General features: G+C 37.9%; 1 protein-coding gene across 1 annotated transcript in view; it reads right to left on the bottom strand.

The window, feature by feature from the left end:
- LOC140236152 (MAP kinase-activating death domain protein-like) overlaps nt 1–17,737 on the bottom strand; it is a 94,394-nt gene that overhangs the window by 34,668 nt on the left and 41,989 nt on the right. Inside the window, exons 11-15 of the mRNA XM_072316120.1 lie at nt 13,186–13,218; nt 9,018–9,229; nt 7,632–7,888; nt 2,221–2,320; nt 1,196–1,373 (exon numbers count right to left, since the gene is read on the bottom strand). Coding sequence (XP_072172221.1) covers nt 1,196–1,373; nt 2,221–2,320; nt 7,632–7,888; nt 9,018–9,229; nt 13,186–13,218 — 780 coding nt within the window. The remainder of the gene's footprint in view (nt 1–1,195; nt 1,374–2,220; nt 2,321–7,631; nt 7,889–9,017; nt 9,230–13,185; nt 13,219–17,737) is intronic.

Raw genomic sequence — 17,737 nt, forward strand, 5'->3', positions numbered from 1 at the left:
TATTAAAACTGTAAGAAACAGTCTTGCATATGATTAAAATAACTGACATTTGTTGCAAATATTTGTGTTACATCATAAGAGAATTCATATTGACTCTTTGAAAATTGGCTGCAACATACAACATGGTGATTCCCCCTTCATTAAGCAGACAATTTTGGACTAGTCAAAGATTTGATCACATGCAAGACTGTTTCTTACAGGTTTAACATGCACAACAGTGACAATTAATGATAAAAATTGAATAAAAATTAGGGAAGTAATGTAATTACGAAGTTTTGCTAATTTTGTAGAACAGTTCTTGAACAGTCAATATGAATATCTGGTGTACAAATGAATGAATTGATGATGTCCTTGGCTCACATCATGCCATAATATTTTGTACATTAAATCTCAAAAATACCATTTTTTTTTTTCAACCCCTCCCTCCACCATCCAACAGACACTAATCCATCCCGTACCACATCCTGAATGGATACACTTCAACCCCTCCCTCCACCATCCAACAGACACTCATCCATCTCATACCACATCCTGAATGGATACACTTCAACCCCTCCCTCCACCATCCAACAGACACTAATCCATCTCACACCACATCCTGAATGGATACACTTCAACCCCTCCCTCCACCATCCAACAAACACTCATCCATCCCGTACCACATCCTGAATGGATACACTTCAACCCCTCCCTCCACCATCCAACAAACACTCATCCATCTCATACCACATCCTGAATGGATACACTTCAACCCCTCCCTCCACCATCCAACAAACACTCATCCATCTCATACCACACCCTGAATGGATACACTTCAACCCCTCCCTCCACCATCCAACAGACACTCATCCATCTCATACCACATCCTGAATGGATACACTTTAACCCCTCCCTCCACCATCCAACAAACACTCATCCACCCCGTACCACATCCTGAATGGATACACTTTAACCCCTCCCTCCACCATCCAACAAACACTCATCCACCCCGTACCACATCCTGAATGGATACACTTCAACCCCTCCCTCCACCATCCAACAGACACTAATCCATCTCATACCACATCCTGAATGGATACACTTCAACCCCTCCCTCCACCATCCAACAAACACTCATCCACCCCATACCACATCCTGAATGGATACACTTCAACCCCTCCCTCCACCATCCAACAAACACTCATCCATCCCGTACCACATCCTCAATGAAGTCTCCTGTCACTGCTGTGTCCTGCGGGTATAGCTGACTGATGACCTGAGCCCGCAAGTTCTCGTTTCTCATCAAACTCTTGAGGCGGGACCAGTTGAGCCAACCCACATTGTTTCCATCCAGCACTCCCCTGACCACTTCTTTTAGAAAAAGCTGGTCCTCACTAATGGCAAGGAATGACAATCAAAGAAGGATGTGACACATAGGCAAGCATGAAATGGCAAGTTAACTGCAATTCTCAAAAGACATCTTTCAGGACATTAAAAGAGTTTCTCCAAGAATTGTAAATTCACTTTCATCCTTTTGTCCATAACATGAATTTGATTGTCTGATTTGTATACATTTATGGAGATCGTAACTTAATGCCAGACCTCAGTTAATTCATCACAAACACAAAATAAGTTAGGATGATAAAATGATTAAACAATGATAAACTCTCAAACTTCAACATGGCTACATGATGTATGGTAACAACCATCTCATCAATATTGCAGCCGTTGATGTTGTGCAGTGAGCACCACCTCACTCAGTGCTTGAAGCAAATATTCCAAGTCTATACCCCTCTAGCTTCAAAAGCACTAAAACATCATCAACAGATAAAGGTACATTGTACAATAGCTCAAACACTGATGTTACCTATGAGGGACATATAATTTGTTCCAAAAGTGTGTATTCAACAGGACAATTTCTCTATGAAGGCAGGAAAAATATTCAAATTCACTGCCATAACCCGATGATGACGGACTGATTTTGCTACAACATGCATTTCCCACAGACACCTGCCCAAGTATACTTGGGACTCTTCCTCAACGCGTTAAAAAGAGATTTAAAATATTATGACAAAAATTGAATTTGTAAAAATACACATCATTAAGAATTTCTCAATTGACTGCTAATTTCCCATGAAACAAGAATTGCAACCAGTCAATTAATTTTCATATATTCATCCAAAGGATACTGAAGACAACATTAAACCTGACAATCCAAAATTTAATATCATTCATACATACCTATTTGGTCTTTCATTAGTGAGTGAGGACCTCTTTTCAGGTTTCTTGGTTGAACTGTGCCTAATGAGAGAGGTCCTTTCCACCAATGAACGGCGAGTATCTGCAATGGCAATCATTCAATATGTATCATCAAATATTACCTAGATGAAATATTTTAGCAGTATAGCACTACACAGTACTTTGGCCATCAACTCTTTTCTCCAACTGGATAGATCATGCTCTGGTTACACAACAGTGTACACTATAATAATCTTCTCTAAGGGAAAAAAATCCTAATTTCCAATTTCACACTGTGAAAAAAAAAAAGGAAGGAAAATGCAGGAAGTGATCAAGATATGAGGTACTTCTCAGTTGTACTACTTAAAGAACAAATTTGAAGGGAATAAATGTTCGTAAAATTCGTTTGTAGATGAAATATATGTTGGTAATTGACCAATAATGCAAAAAGTTTGGCTCAAATCCCCGCAAGCATCTAGATATCCGCTATTTGCAAGTCCCAAACACCCCCCTCCCTCCCCCTCGAAAACCAGCCACAGTACGGGACTCCAAAAGTTGTGACGTCACGCCAGGGTAATTAGAGCCACGGGCCCCGGATGCTCTGTAGAAAAGCATTTGGCATCGGGAAAGAATTTCTGTCAATTTTTTTTCAAAGTCTGAAATCTCTGCTATTTATACTTTTGACACCAACTCTTTACTGTTTGTCTACACTTAATAGTATTATCATGAACTGCTTCTTCTCAAACAATTATTTTGTATTACTATGATCTGCAACAAGCCCAAATTTCACACAATTATCACAAATTTCTCCTCATAGTTTTGGTGCGAAAGTAGATCCGGTCGGCCGTCGGTCGGTATGACGTATCACCTCGCAGCTCGTATCGTATGCATTGTACGTACGTACGTGCGGTTCACATTTGTATCATCGTAACTTTTTCATAGCGGTTCGTTTCGAAATTTCGCGTCGATCAATTTTGAGCTTTCACTCCTTCCGAAAATGGCCGAGAACAGTGAGTTAGATCAGAGTGATCTTTTTATGGACTTTGAGGAGTACGTTAGTGAAGAGGAAGGAAGCGACAAAAGCAGAGAAGGGGACGAGAATACAGACGAGGACGATGGAAGTTGGGAAGATGTAAGCTGGGGAGAGGACGATGGAGAAGTGGGAGAGCAAGGTGCTGTCGACGTCAATCCAGCCGGGGAAGCAGCGGCAGGGCCACGGGTGCCGCAACCCTATTGTCATGAGCCGCTGCCTTTCGATGGAGATGGAATGGCAAACGACGGGGATGCTCCTCGTCTCGATTTTATGTAGAAATGCACACCATGCACACCTACCATTTCCTTGCTTAATTTGTCAATGAAAACTTCTTGTGGCTATCAGAAATGTCAAGATGGACCATATCTGACGGTTTCATGAAATTTCATAGCCAATTACAGAAGAAAAGTAGCTAATTTTGACTCAAAAGTACGCCGATTGACGGCTGTGTCAGCGTAGCATGATGAATGATCGATTATGTGGAAGAGCGATAAACGATGATAATCGATCGTTGTAGTCTGTGATACAGCCGCTTGTTTGGTGTTTAACCACAAAAATTACGTCGGCTTGACAGTAAAAAGTGGAAGAAAGAAAGTGATCTTGATGCGTCTGTTTTTTATCAGTTTTAGTTAATTTTCTCCTGTGTGTGCATATGACTGTATATCTATCACCATTTTTTGCTGACTAAATGATGGAAGGATAATATGTGTACAAAACAGTAAAAGATATATGAAAAAAAAAGAAAATGATATCCATCATTAATATTGCACAATAAAATGGACCTTTACTACAAAACAAAAGCAAATATTGGGGTTGCAGTTCTTGTATACATAATTAAAAAATGAAATGGAAAAATTAATACTATCATGAAAACAATTATTTTTACAATGTACTATAATTCGAACTTATAGATTAAAAACATATCGCCATGTCAATTTCAATATTCTGTTTCCACAGCGCCATGAGTATCTTTTTAGGTGAAATGAGCACTTTATAACTAAGAAGTCCACTATATTACTACATGATTGTACACTTTTTCTAACACTATTCTCATTAATTTATTATTATTAGGCCTATATGTAGACTACTAGAAACAAATCCCCTTTGAATTCAACTTCCTTCTCATCTTCTTTTCTCTCTCTTACTCTCTCTCTCCCTCCTTCTAATAGCCTTACCTTTTTCTTCCACTTTTCCTTCAACTTCATTCTATTCCCTTCAACACTATTCAAATTATAAAATTATCAACTTTTGCCAAGATGAAATCAATACTTGCCACAATCTTTAAAGAAAGGACGTCCAAATCCTGATATGAATAATCTGTATCAATAATTTGAATAGTATTAGTAATAGTGATAAGATCGTGAAGATTGTGGCAATGGAAACAATGAGAAAAAAAAATACGAAAAATAAAGTAGGCCCTACACATATTGCACGAATCGCGTTCGATATTGTGAATAGAATCTAGTTAACGGCTAATTAGAGACTACCAGAATCGACTATAATCGTTGACATCGTTCTCTGTGAAATCAATACACTACTTACTACGTCGGAGATTATGTTCGCAACAACCGTACTTTTCAGCTCCGATTTCTCATTTTTCTTCCCTTTTGGCTTTCTAATTCCATGAAAATCTCGGATATGGTTCAATTTAGCATCTCCAATAGCTGCACAAAATTTGATAGACAAACGGCGAAGCGAACGGTAGGTGTGCATTTCTACATGATTACCCGGCTTTTGAATAACAATTGGTAAGTTCGAAACATGTCTTGAGCTGCAGGCGTCTCGGAGTTAGTGCAGTTTTCACTGCGGGCGATGTGAGGAAACTACTAACTCCTAAAGCCTCTAGTCTAGAGACTAGACTATTTTCTAACTAACAATTCAGCTCATTTTTTGTCCAGATGTAGCTTTTCATCAAACAGTCTTAATGTACGGGCCTACGGCACGGCCCTAAGGCTAAACGGTCAGCCCCTGACCACAGACACTAGACAGATAGGAGTCCCTGTAAAAAGGCTGTAGGCCCTATGCTATTATTACTGATTCAGTTTGGATCAGTAAATAAGACAGGGTTAGCTTGTTACTTGTTAGATCTAAAGTCTTAATAAATTAAAGACTTTAAAACCTGTGTCCCCATCTGTAAAAATTATTGAGGAATATGTCAAACTTACCAATGTTATGGTATAAAAAACTATAAATAAACTGATTTCCCATCATTACAGACACTGCTACGTAGTACAATGTACAGGCATGTTTACGCTACTAGTACTGTGCAAAGAGACGATTGATTGCTGTGTACTGTAGCATGCAGTGTGCACCGCGCGCTTCCCGCACCGATGCTACATTCCCCCGTGACTACGGTACTACAGTCACAGCTGTACTACGTATTTGAGTGCTTGTACTCGCAGTCGAGCCGCTCGCTACGTCGCTTGTCGTACACTGGCATAGCAAGCTATGTAGCAGAGGCTTTGGATGAAAGCAGTGAATGTGTACTACAGTAAAGTAACCTGCTGCGGAGCGCGAATTTAAGAACCCGCGAATACGTTTTCGAGCCGCTCAGCGCGAAAAATTAATCGCGCGAAAATATTGACGTTTACAGTAGGTCATTTTGCCGTTTTGCTTCTAGCCTATAGCTAGCTAGAGCGAGTCGCCGTGCATGGCCGTGGCCGCCTGAGCAGCGGAGCCTCGGCCGAGGGCTCCCCTCTCGTACCGTCCGCACCGTACCGCGCGCTGGCACGTACAGAGTCGCATCACTCGCGGATTAATCTTTTACGCGGGACGTTATTTTTCCAACCAAAATAAAACTAAAAAAGTCCTCTCAAAATTCTAAATTTTCTGAATATTATGTGATGTATCAAAAAATCGTTCACTAGAACATTTTTTTTCTAATAATTCTTAAACAAATTAGAACATAAAATCCATCATAAGAGAGCGATATGACGCAATTTTAAAGCTTTGACAGCACTGCATTTGCGTGGACATAAGAGGGAATACCCTTGCGTGACATCATAATCTAGGGGTCTTGACTCAACGGGGAATAAGGCTTCGATATTTTGACGAAATTTGAACGCATATTCCTCAAAAACCAACCTTTTTAGGGGTTTGAAAGATGTGAGATAGGAAAGTATGGTTAATAAGCCTTTCAAAAACACAAACAGTCCAGTTTTTGGCGATCGGCTTCTTATGTGAACTTTAAAGGGGCATTCCGGACGATTTTCATAATTTCACATCATGAAGTACATAAATCAACAGCTCCATGTATAGATTCGTGGAATTTATTGTGGTCCTTGAGCAGAGAAACCAATAAATTGAAAATCTTAAACAAATTACACTGAACAGTGTTGATGACATCAGAGCCTCATATATTTCATAAATGTAGCAGTGTAATTCCATTACAATACCACTTGCTCAACAAGTTCACCTGTGAAAAATCTATGCATGCCTTCTTCTTTTGTTCTGCTTCCTTGAGCCCCAACTCATGCATTCTTATCATGCTTATGGTGAGGCTGGCATGTCATCATCCTTGTTCATTGCAATTTGTTATAAATTTTGAAAACATTCTCATTCCTTATCCCAATCACTATAAATTCTGAAATTCTGTACTCAGTTTAACTGATTTATAGCTGTTCAAATGTAAAAGTCTGAAAATCATCCGGAGGTCCCCTTTAACAGAGCCATAAAATGGGGGGGGGGGGGGGGAGAAGCACTGCCCCTTGGTAACACAAGGAGTACAAGGGTGCGGGTGAACATACTTTGTTGCAGCAAACAACGTGTGATAATAAAAATATTGATCCCACTCACAATGCAATAGACGATAATCTACTCTGCATGTTCTGTACATTTGGTCTATCAAATAGGAACAAACAAGCAAGTCCAATTTCAATACTGTAAATCAATGCTTCTCAACCTTTTTTTTTTTTTTCTTTTTTTAAATCAGAGGCAAAATTTGGCTCCTACAAGTTTTGTTGTTGTTGTTGTTGTTTTTTTTTTTTCGAGGCCCAGCTAGATACCATTAGTACCATTTTTATTCAATTTTTGGATGACATCACTGCCCACATATGAGAACTACGTGGCCCACTGGTTGAGAAATGTGGCTGTAAATTACTTCAACATATAGACAAGAAAACAAGTCCCAAGGGCCAGTTTACTAACATATGCAAATTCATAAATTTATTATTTTTTTTTTCTAATCTACTAACAAGCTATGTCATCCTGCTGAACACATTTATTATATTTCGATACTTGGAAGCCATTTTGTATAAACTAGTTGTTGCAACACCAGACAACCACTTGTTTGCACAATATTTGAATACTTTTGTAAACCAGTCTACCATGCCACATATTTTCCAGGGTCACAGTGAAATGCAAGATGTGTGTAAAGACCTACCCCTGGTTAGTGGGGAGGATGTCTTCTTCTTGCGTGTTGGGAGTCCCATGCCTGAAGAGATACGACTGCGATTGGGGCCTGGGTCTGACTTGACGCTAGGAGAGTACCCATTAGGGTCCATACTGCTGACTGACGTTGGTGATCCAATGGGTTCCTTGGCAGTCTCTAGGGCGAGGTCCATAATGCCACGGAGTATGGATGGCTTAGGCTTGGTGCGAGTTGGTGTGGTGGGAGCTGAGGAGTCTGAAGAGTCTGACCTGTGAAGGTCACAGAGAAGGAAAGACACTTAGATCTGACTCAATTAACTTCTACAGAAATATGACATTGATACATGTTTATTTCTGCATGTGTACAGTACATGTCATGTTACATAAAAATCCATTCAAGATTGATCTTACATTCATTTATGTTATAGCACTCAACAAATAACAGGTGACTGAAACTACTGAAAATATGTAAGATGTGTTGAAAAGTGGTAAAATTCCCCACAAGTGCATTGTATATATTTTATATTAATTTCTCTTTAAAATGTGTGGTTTTTTTTTAACCTATTCACCTGCAATCCTTGTTGTTGTTGGTGGCGGTGGTATAAGCCAGTTTGGAGTTAGCTCATGGGTACATTGGTCCGAATGACCTTTCTTTTTTCTCAGTCGGTTAGGGGCACTTCATTCGTTTTGAGAGCGATATAACGCATAAGCTTTACGTAACAATTTATGGAATTCATTGATCCTGTTCAAACAAAGAATGAACTTGTATACACCAGATGACCAGAATGATCCGTCAAGTAGCACATGGGAAAGTATCCATTTCATTATTTTGCGTTGAATGTATTAACAACCTTTTTCTATTGATATTGCCAAATACCACTTTTGCTGTCAGGTGGATGTGCTGGCAAGCGGCATTTATGTAAGGATTACATGAATAATCATTACATCACAGATGCTTATCCGACTGAATTTAAAAACCAACATGCATGTTTGTCCGAATGACCTTGTTTCTGCTCATGCGCAAATAGGGAACTCCGAACTGGCTTATTGTGCTTGTTGTGCTGCTTGGCGTATGATCATGTCAAGTGTTACAAAATTCTACCTTCATATCTTTACCACTGGCAAACTCTTCGTATATGGTGTACTGTAAAAGTGGAAATTTTTGCAGTGTGGAAATTTTCACACATTTCGCATGACATGCAACCAGCACGAAAATGATAGCATGTGAAAATTTTCACTTTCTATGTGTAATACTACTTCATATTTTGATTCTGCAGCATGAAAAACAGGTGAAGTTCACCTTATATCTGGCTGAGTGTCAAAAATTACTCACAAATAAATTTCCTCTTTTATAGTAAATGGTAATTTATGATGGTGTTTCCATGAGAGTTCTACTCACCTGAAGAGAGCGTTGACCTTGTCCATAAAGGTTGGTGACGTTCGGCCACCTCTGGAGGCTGCTTCTACACCCATGTCATTAGAGTTACGCCTAGGATGCTGGCGGGCTGCTGATGGCGTGGATGGATAAGGGTTGTCTGAGTCATACACACTGCTGTCAAGATCCTGGTCAGTGTCCATTCCTGACATTGACATGTTCTGGGCGATGCGCATCTACATGATACAGACCAGAATAGAAACATCATCATGTTCTAAACCATTATATGTGTAGCAATGACTACATTCACAGACAGTGACAAGTATTTTTAATTTTTGTCATTAGTCTTTCCCAGGGAAATGCTGATAAATTATCTCATTTTCATCCTCATAGTAATTTAACCTCAAAAAGCTGATTACCTTATGAGAACAAATAAAAGTGTGCAGAGTTTGCTACTATTTTCCTATAACTTCACAGAATTATCAAATATATTACTGTAAAAGTGGATATTTTCGCGCGACTAATTTTTCGTGCTTGGCTGGGTAAGAAGAGTTTCGCGTGTTTTTAATTCCCCGGAATCAAGACATCATGCACAGGAATGAATGGCAAGCAAAAATATTTGCATGCTTTTATTTTCGCGCTAGTTTCTGGTTGCACGAAATGCGTGAAAATTTCAACACCACAAAAATTTCCACTTTTACAGTAGTCGAAACATTTGACATAAGAATACCAAAATGATGGTATAAACAGTGGTCAACCAGGAAAATGTATTTACATGCATTGTCTTAATATCTAGGACAAATGTAAAGATATGTTAATATTCAAATACATCATGTATTCGATTCATAAATTTTGATTTTGTTACCCTACATCATTGATCCTAAACCATCTATTATCAAGAGATAAGTATCACATGAACTATATCGGTAAATCTAGTCAACTGGACTTACTTGTAATTTGGAGTAGCAACGTTTCACGTCTGCTCTGGGATGCTTCATCAGGGAGACTGATCTTTGGCGGCAATTGGTCGTTGACCCGTAACAGGGTCGGGGAATTTCAGAAAGCGCCGAGGAATCTTCGGCGCTTTCTGAAATTCCCCGACCCTGTTACGGGTCAACAACCAATTGCCGCCAAAGATCAGTCGGCCTGATGAAGCGTCCCAGAGCGGACGTGAAACGTTGCTACTCCAAATTACAAGTAAGTCCAGTTGACTAGATTTACCGATATAATTCATGTGATACTTTACCTTGATGACTGAGAACATTCAAAGAGATAAGAATATCTCTTTTTCACTGTTTCAAAATCCAGGTAAAAGAAAGTCAGACAAGCACAAACACAAACAAGAAACAGCTTTTTTGAAAACATAACATGGCAACAATCTTCACTTTTTGATCACAGTCACACGGCATACACAAAAACAGTAACTTTGAGAGAAATTATACCATAAAAGATGCAACAGATATCAAGATATTACACAGGCAGACAAATATTTACTTGAACAGCATAGTACAGCACTAAACACATCATACAATATTTACAGCCCAAGCATGGTTGTGGGAAATGAGCTAAAATGTATTACAGAAAAGTCTGTTCCAATGTACTATGGTACTGTAAAATTGGATGAGCTCACTGGTTAACAATATGGGCACTTGATCCTGAGGTCTGCTGTTCAAGATTGTTGGCAGCAGCAGTAGTGCCTTCAGGCAAGGTACTGTAAACATTTCCCTAGCTTTTTGGGAGGGGACTTTCAAGCATGAGTCCTGTGGTTAATACTTGCCTAGAAGCACTGCATCTCTTGGTAGTCATGGAAAACAAATTCCATTCAAACTCAGTCAAAGGGTGTGATTTCAAGGAGCACGCGAAAGATTTACGAAGGACGTGAATGGAAAAATCCAATATTCGGAAAGGTTTTTCTCTGAATGTGTTCCGACAATGAAGCTGAAAACCATTCTTGCCCAATTTGTGCGAAGTTCTCACGACGTATGTGCGAATGTCATGTGTATCATTTCTACATAATCAAAGCATGTTATGTACACGAAAAACACTCGACGGAAATGCGAACAACACAAATTATTCAGTAATAATGGGAGAAAATCTACTCAAGGAGAGGTGGGAGCTGTCTTGAGTTTATTTTTTTTTTTTCTTTCCTGTATTTCTCCTTTCTTTTTCTCTCATTTCTCTATTGTGTGCGTGCCTAGAGTTTTTTCTTAGGACCTATCTCCACTAGTATTAAAGCATTTAATTCTTTTTCACAGTTTCTCCAACACATAATCTCTAGTTTCAAATGTAATTTTTGCATACTTTAGATTCTGCGATTTTTTGTACATCAAACATTTCTTTCTCTTTGCTAGTCATTAATTTCTTTTTTTACTATATAGTTGTTAATAATTGTTTGATGTTTAGATGTATGCTACGATTTTGATTTGTAGAAAACTTAGGTCATACATCCCTCCAAAATGCGCTAAACGTACGTGTGAATGTCTCAAAAGGTATGCAAACAGTTTGCTGTTACGTCGTAAAATGATCGGAAAAACTGCAGATTTCGGGAAACATACGCGAAACATTCTCCAAAGTTTCGGGGTCTGTTTGGGCTTTCACGAACATTTTGCGAACATCGCGCATGTTTTGCGAAGGTCTTGCACACATGACGAGGCTTTAAAGACACTTTCAAGATCAAATCACGAGCAAATCACGACCAAGTGTGCAGAAAAGGTTCAGAAAAATTTTCAAAATTGTTCGAAATTCTCGCTGAAGTGAAAACAACATTCGCTACTAAACAAGTGACAACGCTTCCAAACCCTCACGTTCATTTGCCGATCTTTTGCAGACTAAAATATGAATGCTGGATTTTGCCATTGCGTCCTTTGCAAATTGTTTGTGTGCTCTGTGAAATCACACCGTAAGTATGGAAGCTGGCAGAATAGCATTGAGCCAATAAAACTGCCATATCACATTGAAGACCATTCACAGCATTGAGAGAGAGGCCTCTTTTTTTCCCTCCCTGATATCACTCTGGTTCATAGAAACTATGGTTGATTTAATTTTCTCCTGAAATCCACACAATTCTTTTGTCTAATGCACAAAAGCCTTGTTTTTTAATTTTTATTTAAGGAAAACTTTGACATGAAGACAGACTTGGAGATCAATTTATTGGGTAGTTTCCTCATAACCATACATGGGCTCTGTGACGTAGACAACATCAATGTGTAAATGGTTAAAGGATGGATACACAACAATCACATGCTTTATCCACTCTTTTCTTAATGATAATGACATAAAATTGATTATTTTGTTAATAATTGAGGGAAAATAAAAACATGCACTAATAGCATGCAATGCAACTGATTTCAATAGATAAATTTTAAAGCATGCGGAGAGCTCTACTTCTAGACCATTACTCATGTGAACAATCATGTGAATGAAATCATTTTAGGTAACTACCATATACATGTATGCTAGGTGTAATGTTTTCCCACACTAAAACAGTCATAATTGCTTGAGTTGTCCCATTTTACTTCACTTTGCACTGATTGCATATTCTTACTGTATGTCACTTCATTGTTGAATAGAACTCTATCTTCACAACAGTGAAAAGTTTTTTTCCAGACAAATTTAACTTTATACATTGCAGTAGACTGAAGCTGACGTTTAGAGTAATCTCACTACAATGCAGTCAGCTTATTTAAAACAGCAGAAAACAAAAAGCGACACTGAAACACACTTTGTACATTAAAAATACTACACAGATTGCATGCATGAAAATCATGTATGACATGAGAGTCAATTTGCAAAGAGAATCCTGGTTTTGAACATCATAACCATCATCATCATCAACAACAACATTATCATTCTACGTTTGTAGATGACATATAGAATGAATTTTTAAATATAGTGTGATCGTGTGAAAGCTTGCAGTGATTTTTTCTTTTCAAATCAGTGCCTGTAGGACCACGCTTAATGTGAATTTGAATTCAAACACTTACAAATTACAATGTTGCAGCACTTTCTCTTTTCTTTTACTACTTCCATCACCAACAGCAATCAACATTTATATGCTAGAAATGATTTCATGCATCAATTCTGTGTACCACACAATTAAAGTCATGCACTTCACAGCTACTTTGTCATTTGTTGTTTTCAAGGAAAGGGAAAACAATGTTACACTGGAAAAAAAAATATCTAGTGTAAATACCCGAACACTCAGAGGCAGCTCCTCATCTGAAGACTGCATCAATGTAATTGTGAAATAATTTGTAAATTGGAAGTTGGTGGAATGATACAAGGTGGTTTAGAGAGAAAGGGAGAACAAACATACAGAGACAGACATACATACAGACAGAGAGATAGATAAATAGATATATAGATAGATAGACAGATAGATAGATAGAGAGAGAGAGAGAGAGAGAGAGAGAGAGAAAGAGAGAGAAAGAGAGAGTAAATTCAAAATTAGATACCACTCAGACTTCTGTGGGTCAGAGTGACAATACACGGGACAAGCAAACCTATGAGTACCGGTACTAGATAGTATAACAATACAAGTGATAGAGGAGCCATATATTATTGTGCTGTGGACAGAGTAATCTTTTTTGTGTTTTTTTAATTCTTTTGTCAGAAAATACATTCTCAGCATTCTTTGTAAGCCTACTATATCCATGCTTGTGTACGACTCTGTAGTCATACATGTTAGTGGCAGCTGCTGATGCAAGTCTGTGTTGGGCATTTCATGTGACTATGAACAGCGTGCCTGCATTAAATTGTTTACAGCTGGTTGCCATGGTGCCAATCTTGAATAGCAACATCACCTTGGCGATCCAGTGTGCCTGTGCACAGTATAAGATGCATGTACTTGGCATCATGTGCACAACAGAGCATGAGGTGCATAGCCTGATAGACAATGCACATTTGGTTAGTCACTGTTAATTTAATGATGGCTACAAGGAGAAATTCAAGAGCATGCTCATCAGCTGTTATGAAAACAAGACAAAATCTGTACAAAACCTGCAATGGTTGCCCTGAATCAGCCTCATTTCAAGGCTTATGTTTAGCACAGTCTGTTTCTGCAAACATATTTAAAGAGACATAGATCAGTACAGCAGTACATACAAACATTGATTTTACTCTTGCCTACTTCAGCAAATAACACTATGGTATTAAAATGCTGCCTTTAGAAACATAAAAATGCAATTTTGTCAGTTAAGAACCAGAAGGGCACTATCTCATTCTAAGATTTGAACATAAAAAAACCAAACAATCAATTTTTATGAAATAAAAAGTTTATTATAATCAACAGTGGGTAGATTCATAAACATTGTTCGAATAACAGAGTAAAATAGCACACTTGTGATTTGCATTTTTAACATTTTGCTGAAAATGAAAATAATTTGAAATTGACGCCATAATGCAAAGGAGGTCAAGCTCTGCAACATGACTCAATAACCTCCCCCCCCCCCCCCCCCCACAATTGCAATGAAGCTCTTCAGGTTCTCAGCCCACAATTTTATGGATTGCACCTTTCCATAATTGGTATAGTTACTGTACAACAGAGAGCTGTACACACAACGTATGATGTATGATTAATAAATGATACGATCCAGTAGAGATGACAACAGCAATAATGCTATAATACCAAGATGTTTTTTGTCTTTCTTTCTTTTTTTTTTTTGTTACTCTCTGTGAACTATGATTGTCACTCCATCTGTATTAAAAGAAGGAACTAGCCTGGGATTTGAGCCTGCATTACCTTCTGCTTTACTGGGCAGCAGCTAAAACTGAGTTAAAGCCAGTTCATGGCAGTGACACAATGATGTTTGATCACATACCCAACGCCTCGCCTCTCTTTCATTCTCTCATGGTCGTATTTATAATTCATTAGCCTCTGTAGGCAAGTTATTAGAATGGAGGGATTTTGTTTATGTGGAGAGAGTGTAGGCGTTTGAATGAATACCCAAAACCTCACCTCTCTTTCATTATGTCTTGGTCTTATTCATAATTCATTGTAGCCTCCAGGAAGGCAATTAATTGAATGAAGGGACTTTGGTTTTCTCTCTGAAAAATTTACCATTACTCTAGCAATATTGCTATATCAATGCCTCTCCTAATAGATATTATAAGGTGGAAGTGCTCTAGTTGTATGTCACATTTCCTGACAACTAATAAGACTAAAGGCAAAATCTTTGCATATGACAATGTCACAGAAAAAAAAAAAAAAAAAAAAAAAAACTTATCCGAGTATCCTCACACACCAGAACACAGATTGACAGTATTGTACTCTTCCTACACATTGTATGTGCTCAAATATTTATTACACATGTATGGTATACAATTAAAAATTCAAGACTTGATCCAAGGTTGACTAAAAAGCCTTTCAGCTAGAGGGGCACTCTGAAGTGCTAAAAACAGTAATACATAACAACAAAGCCAAAAAAAGAAAAAAAGAAAAAAAAAAGAACTAACAACTAAAAAATCCTAAGAGAATGACTGGGTCTGGGGGAGTCAATTATATAAACCTGAGGCTTTTGATAGAGTCAAGTTGTGAATGATCTTAATGAAAGTCTGTGAATGTGACCCTGAAAAGGCTGGTCCTTCAACCACCCTCGCAGTAGTCAACAAAGTCCTGTGATCCTGCTTGTCACTGATGCTATACCCCTAGGTCACATTGAATTTCAAGGCTGCACCATGTCACAAGTATAACAGAGTTTGTACTGAAGTACAGGTGGGTGATAAAACACAACACAGAAAGCATGATCTTTGCAGCACAATTACAATTCAAGAACAGTAGACTATAATGAACTTACAAGGTCTTTGACAACATGAAATTTCAGGATTTTGTCTTTAATGAAGACACATCCCAGGGATTACATTAACTTTCTTCTGGTTAAAAAATGCATAATTGGTCAAAAATTGGTTTGCTGTTGACTCTGAAAGATCCTCCTCTATTGGCAAAATACACAGCACAGCAATGATTTGTAAAAAGCTTTTTAAAATGATCTTTTTTCATGCTAAACTATGAATACACAAAATTATAGAATTTGTAAGACCTCTCTAAAATCTAATTGATGGAAATTATGAAATATGACCTATACATAATTGGTGTTAGTCCTTCTCTTTTTTTCTTTTTTCTTTTTTTTTTTTTTTTTTTTGGGGGGGGGGGGTTAATAAATAACATCTCTCTGTTAATACAAACTGCTTCTTGGTCAAAGCATATAAAATTCTGTATCATTACCATTATGTAATATTCACTTCATATATATCTGAAAGAGAATGTGCTGTCCCATATCTAACATTACATAGCTCCACCACATTTGAGCTTCATTCTTGCCATCAGTGCTTTGTTGCATTCCCACATATCAAATACCATCCTTTGATTTCTATTTCTGTGTATATGTCACTTTGTGCTACCCTGCATCTTATGCCTTGTAAACTTCTATTTTCATGGTGAAAGTTTTGCATACCATAAAAAAGAAAAAAAAAAAAGAAGAGTAAAATGCATACAGATGTTGATGTATATGTGTGCTGAATTTTGTCTGCAAGTGCGCGTGTTGTGTCTGTAGTGTACTAGGTGTACATTTGCTCACATGTACACATTAAGTGCAGAAAAGAGTGAACACTCATTCTTGCAATGCTTTGCATGGCTCTGGCAGAACGCTGTGCTACCATAAGCACTTTGCAAAGAGTGCTGTGTGCGTACTGTGTAAAGGTATATAGGTGTGGGTTTTTTTTTTTTTGTTTTTTTTTTCTACCTTTACAGTGTATTGAGTTGGATATAAGATCATTCTGAAGTGTCTACAATCAGTGTGAAAAGATTTGTGATACTGTCTTTGCTGCCCACAAATTCTTAATCTTGGTATTTGTTTGTCCAGGAGTAGCAGGGCAATGTTGGAATTTGCTTCCACTAACAGATGCACAAAAAAAAAAAATAATAATAAGTCAAGTATAGATGACACTGGGCATTTACCATCGAGATAACTGAACTTTGAGTATACGCATGTCTCAAGAAGTGAAGATAAGAGCGGAAAACACCTGGACAGTACTTTGCCCCAATGTAAATGATATGCGAGTAATTAAACATTGAGGTACAATGTACAAAGCAAGGTTGACTACAGTACGTTGATGTTCATACAATTTTCTGGGATTTTTTTTTTTCAACTATTTGTCAAATTTTGCTCAGAAGTCCACTGATTTGTTTCTGCACACTGACTTTCACTAAAAACTACTTGCTCCCTGCCATAAATCCTACTTTTTGCTCCTCTCAAATGTGTCAGGGAAAAATGGTGCAACAATATTCAGGCAAAATACAGTGCATACATGAATTGAATACTAAAATGTATTTACTCCAAAAATTATCATTCACAGCTGCAACAAGCCCCATGCATGTTTGCAGTTGAGGGCTATTGTCTTTGAATCTGACTGTTGTTTGTGAGTGTAGTGTTGAATTGCACACTCACTGGTATATTTCACACAGACCACTTAATTCATGCATGTGTGGGTTGGCTCAGTTGGCTGATTAAAATTCAGACTGCCTATCACAGACTCCTACATAACTATGACATTAATATAAGTTTGGTGCAGTTGTGAAATTATTGTATATTAAAGCTAATGCCAGAAGGTAGTCCTAATTCACACTCAACCTAATTCTCTTGTCCATCTTTTTTTTTTTTTCAGGTTTTGGTAATCTGCACCTGAAAAAGATTTATTCTAATCATATGTTTAATTATAGTTAAAAAAAAAAGAAATGGAAGAAATCT

Source organism: Diadema setosum, chromosome 12 (assembly GCF_964275005.1).
Source record: "Diadema setosum chromosome 12, eeDiaSeto1, whole genome shotgun sequence".
Taxonomy (NCBI): domain Eukaryota; kingdom Metazoa; phylum Echinodermata; class Echinoidea; order Diadematoida; family Diadematidae; genus Diadema; species Diadema setosum.